The sequence below is a fragment of the Oncorhynchus gorbuscha genome, linkage group LG18 (genome assembly GCF_021184085.1).
Source record: "Oncorhynchus gorbuscha isolate QuinsamMale2020 ecotype Even-year linkage group LG18, OgorEven_v1.0, whole genome shotgun sequence".
Lineage (NCBI taxonomy): Eukaryota > Metazoa > Chordata > Actinopteri > Salmoniformes > Salmonidae > Oncorhynchus > Oncorhynchus gorbuscha.
Genome location: NC_060190.1, coordinates 2,997,429 through 3,001,698, shown reverse-complemented (window position 1 = coordinate 3,001,698; position 4,270 = coordinate 2,997,429). Strand labels below are relative to the sequence as shown.

The window sequence follows — 4,270 nt, the reverse complement described above, 5'->3', positions numbered from 1 at the left end:
TTTCTGAGCTCAGAGAGAATAACAGAGTTACACAGCACAGTGGAGACAGTCTGAATTCCTGAAGCATTGAGTGATTAGCACATATCTTTATAGTTTCCTGTTCCTGGGAGGGACTTTATTCATACAAGTATACAGGTGCAAATTGGTTTGCAACACAGGATGATACTCCCAAGGACAGGAGATTATAATAGGACAGTTTCACAAGGTTAGTCACATACTCATTTATGTGGACACACAAACAATTAACATTTTCCATTACAGAGTCTGAACATTTTCATGTCATTAAATCATCAGTGGGCTACAATGCAAATGTCAACAATGGAACAAATGCATCACATCCAAATATCACTTGATTATCTGTAGTGCTGGAGGAATGACACACCCAGATAAACACACACACAGAGTTTAACAAAGGACCATTTAAACACATGGAACCTGATCTATCCTACATTGAACCTGACAACTCCATATTCAATTAATGTTTTCTAATAAAAACATACAAATATATGTTTGAGTATACTTGGTACAATTCAATTTCTTATGGTACAAACAAGTAAACACATTCTCAGTCAACAATATAAGACAATGGGAGCACTGTGTATGTTCTCTGATGAATTTTAAGTCAATGTGATGTGAAATATCAATTTACACACTAGGATAAGTAATTATTTTCTCCTGTGTGGATTCTCACATGACGTTTAAGTGACTGTGATGAGCAATATGTTTTCCCACAGTCTGAGCACTTGTAAGGTTTCTCCCCTGTGTGCAGTCTCACATGTTCTTTCAGATTTCCTAAATGGGTAAAACGCTTTGCACACTGGGAGCAATGGAAAGGCTTCTCCCCTGTATGTGTTCGCTCATGAGCTTTCAGATTTCTTAAGTGGCTAAAACTCTTTCCACACTGGGAGCAATGGAAAGGCTTCTCCCCTGTATGTGTTCGCTCATGGGCTTTCAGGATTCCTGACTGGCTAAAACTCTTTCCACACTGGGAGCAATGGAAAGGCTTCTCACCTGTGTGTCTTCGCTCATGAGCTTTCAGGATTCCTGACTGGCTAAAACTCTCACCACACTGGGCACAATGGTATGGCTTCTCCCCCGTGTGTATTCGCTCATGAGTTTTGAGGGTGTCTAACCGCATAAAACTCTTTCCACACTGGGAGCAATGGAAAGGCTTCTCCCCTGTGTGTATTCGCTCATGAGCTTTCAGCTTTCCTGGCTGGCTAAACCTCTTTCCACACTGGGAGCAATGGTGTGGCTTTGATCCCGTGTGTATCCGCTGATGTCTTTTCATGTTAACTAACTGGCTAAAACTCTTTCCACAATGGGTGCAATGGAAAGGCTTCTCCCCTGTGTGTGTTCGCTCATGAGATTTCAGATTTCTTAAGTGGCTAAAACTCTTTCCACACTGGGTGCAATGGAAAGGCTTCTCCCCTGTGTGTATTCTCTCGTGAGTTTTCAGGTTTCCTACCTGGCTAAAACTCTTTCCACACTGGGAGCAATGGAAAGGCTTCTCCCCTGTATGTGTTCGCTCATGAGATTTCAGGGTGTCTAACCGTTTAAAACTCTTTCCACAGTGGGCGCAATGGTATGGCTGCTCCCCTGTGTACATTCGCTCATGAACTTTCAGGTTTCCTAACTTGATGAAACTCTTTCCAATCTGGGAGCAGAGGTGTCGTCTTGCTGGTTTGGACGTCTCTGGCTCTGGTTCCTCAGAGTTTGTTTTTCCTCCTGCCAAAGAGTGTTTATTTAAAAAGAGAGACCTGAGTGAAACCTCCACATTATAAAAAACACCTTGCTATGAGGTTTAAGTTCTCAAACATTTCAAAATTGAAAACAAAATGTGGTACAGCTTCCTGGTAATTAATGCTAATATGTTTACATTACTTATTTTACTCATTCTGTTTTAGAACACAAAGAACTAGACAGTTCTACGACACTCAAGACACAGACATCCCTGGATCCCTTTCATGCAGGTGATTGTGTATATATATATATATCTTCATAGCTGTACTATACAGAATGTGACTTTTTCGATACACATGAAAGCGGTTAGAGCCTAGTGGTTAGAGCGTTGGACTAGTAACCGGAAGGTTGCAAGTTCAAACCCCCGAGCTGACAAGGTACAAATCTGTCGTTCTGCCCCTGAACAGGCAGTTAACCCACTGTTCCTAGACCAGTTAACCCCACTGTTCCTAGACCAGTTAACCCCACTGTTCCTAGACCAGTTAACCCCACTGTTCCTAGACCAGTTAACCCCACTGTTCCTAGACCAGTTAACCCCACTGTTCCTAGACCAGTTAACCCACTGTTCCTAGGCCAGTTAACCCACTGTTCCTAGACCAGTTAACCCACTGTTCCTAGGCCAGTTAACCCACTGTTCCTAGGCCAGTTAACCTACTGTTCCTAGACCAGTTAACCCACTGTTCCTAGACCAGTTAACCCACTGTTCCTAGACCAGTTAGCCCACTGTTCCTAGACCAGTTAGCCCACTGTTCCTAGACCAGTTAACCCATTGTTCCTAGACCAGTTAACCCACTGTTCCTAGGCCAGTTAACCCACTGTTCCCAGGCCGTCACTGAAAATAACAATTTGTTCTTAACTGATTTGCCTACTTAAATAAAGGTAATAAAAAATAAACATTTGTTTACATCCCTTTGCCAAGAAATTCCATCCACCTGGCATATCAAGAAGCGGATTAAGCAGCATGGTCATTACACAGTTGCACCTTGTGCTGGGGGAAATTAATCAGCATGGTCATTACACAGGTGCACCTTGTGCTGGGGGAAATTAATCAGCATGGTCATTACACAGGTGCACCTTGTGCTGGGGGAAATTAAGCAGCATGGTCATTACACAGGTGCACCTTGTGCTGGGGGAAATTAATCAGCATGGTCATTACACAGGTGCACCTTGTGCTGGGGGAAATTAATCAGCATGGTCATTACACAGGTGCACCTTGTGCTGGGGGAAATTAATCAGCATGGTCACCACAATATTCTGCAGCAATACGCCATCCCATCTGGTTTGCGCTTAGTAGTCACTATCATTTGTTTTTCAACAGGACAATGACCCATCACACCTACAGGCTGTGTAAGAGCTATTTGACCAAGAAGGAGAGTGATGGAGTGCTGCATTAGATGACCTGGCCTACACATTCCCCCGACCTCAACCAAATCGAGATGGTTTGGGATGAGTTGGATCGCAGAGTGAAGGAAAAGCAGCAAACAAGTTCTCAGCATATGTGGGAACTCCTTCAAGACGGTTGGAAAAGAATTCCAGGTGAAGCTGGTTGAGAGAATGCCAAGAGTCTGCAAAGCTGTATTTGTATTAGTCAGGGACAGCCCTATTGGGAACAGATTCCAGTGGGAAGATCTATTGTATTTGTTCAAAGTAAACTACAGCACTTACTTTGATGTGTCAAATCTGATCCTTCCTTCTCTTCTCCTCCTCTCACAGTTCCGCTCAGCCCCGTTGTTTTCCTGCAGTCCACCAGCAGCACAGACAACCTCTTCATACACAGCAGTAACGTGCTACCGGGAGAGGCACGACACAGGGACTCCGGGAGGGAGGAAGGGCTAGCATTGTCCTGGTAACCATAAAGAGGGGACACAGATTATTATGGATGCTGATATCACTGTTGACATAGTGTTTTACAGGATCCCAGCCCAGACCCAGATAGAGCAAACTGTATGCTAGACCAGACCAAGCTGTACCATCTGGTGTTCTGATCTGGAGAGAATCTTCTCTTCCTCGTCAGCATCAGGATGTTGTTGAAGCTCCCCAGAGGATCCACCATAGTCATGTCTCTCTCCTGTGTTAATGAGAACAACAAAGTCAACTTATGATCTTTTATTGCAATCATAGGGTCTTACAAGAGCCATTAATATGTCTAAAAAGGACCTAAATTGGCCACGTAATTATGTTTTTTTAAATATATATATTGTTTGTGATGTAAATGCAAAAGGGTCGTTCCACGAAATGGAGGCCTTTTTTTCACCCCTTTGATATTGAAGTAGAAATGAAGCTCCAACATTGAATTTTAAAAGCCTGTTATACCAAATTAAATGCACTTCATTATAGACCACATAGAGAATTCAATAAATCGAATTTAAAAGTCCCCAAAAATATATGAACCAATGGCAGATTGACCCTTTAACAATTCCTACAGTACTGAACAACATATTCAAGTGTAGAACTTCAGTAGAATGCCACTTTAAAACCACCCTTTATTTCAGCTGGGTATAATTTGTGGAAGGTTCCAACAGGAATC

At 42.8% G+C, this 4,270-nt stretch overlaps 1 protein-coding gene across 1 annotated transcript; it reads right to left on the bottom strand.

Annotated features, from left to right (window-relative positions):
• LOC124002749 (zinc finger protein OZF-like) lies at positions 1 to 3,764 on the bottom strand. Its single transcript, XM_046310467.1, has 3 exons — positions 3,714 to 3,764; positions 3,409 to 3,586; positions 1 to 1,728 (listed from the first exon to the last, which is right to left on the bottom strand). The coding sequence occupies exons 1-3, from the start codon at positions 3,714 to 3,716 to the stop codon at positions 653 to 655; spliced, it is 1,257 nt and encodes a 418-aa protein (XP_046166423.1). The 5' UTR covers positions 3,717 to 3,764; the 3' UTR covers positions 1 to 652.
• Positions 3,765 to 4,270: the final 506 nt, after the last annotated feature.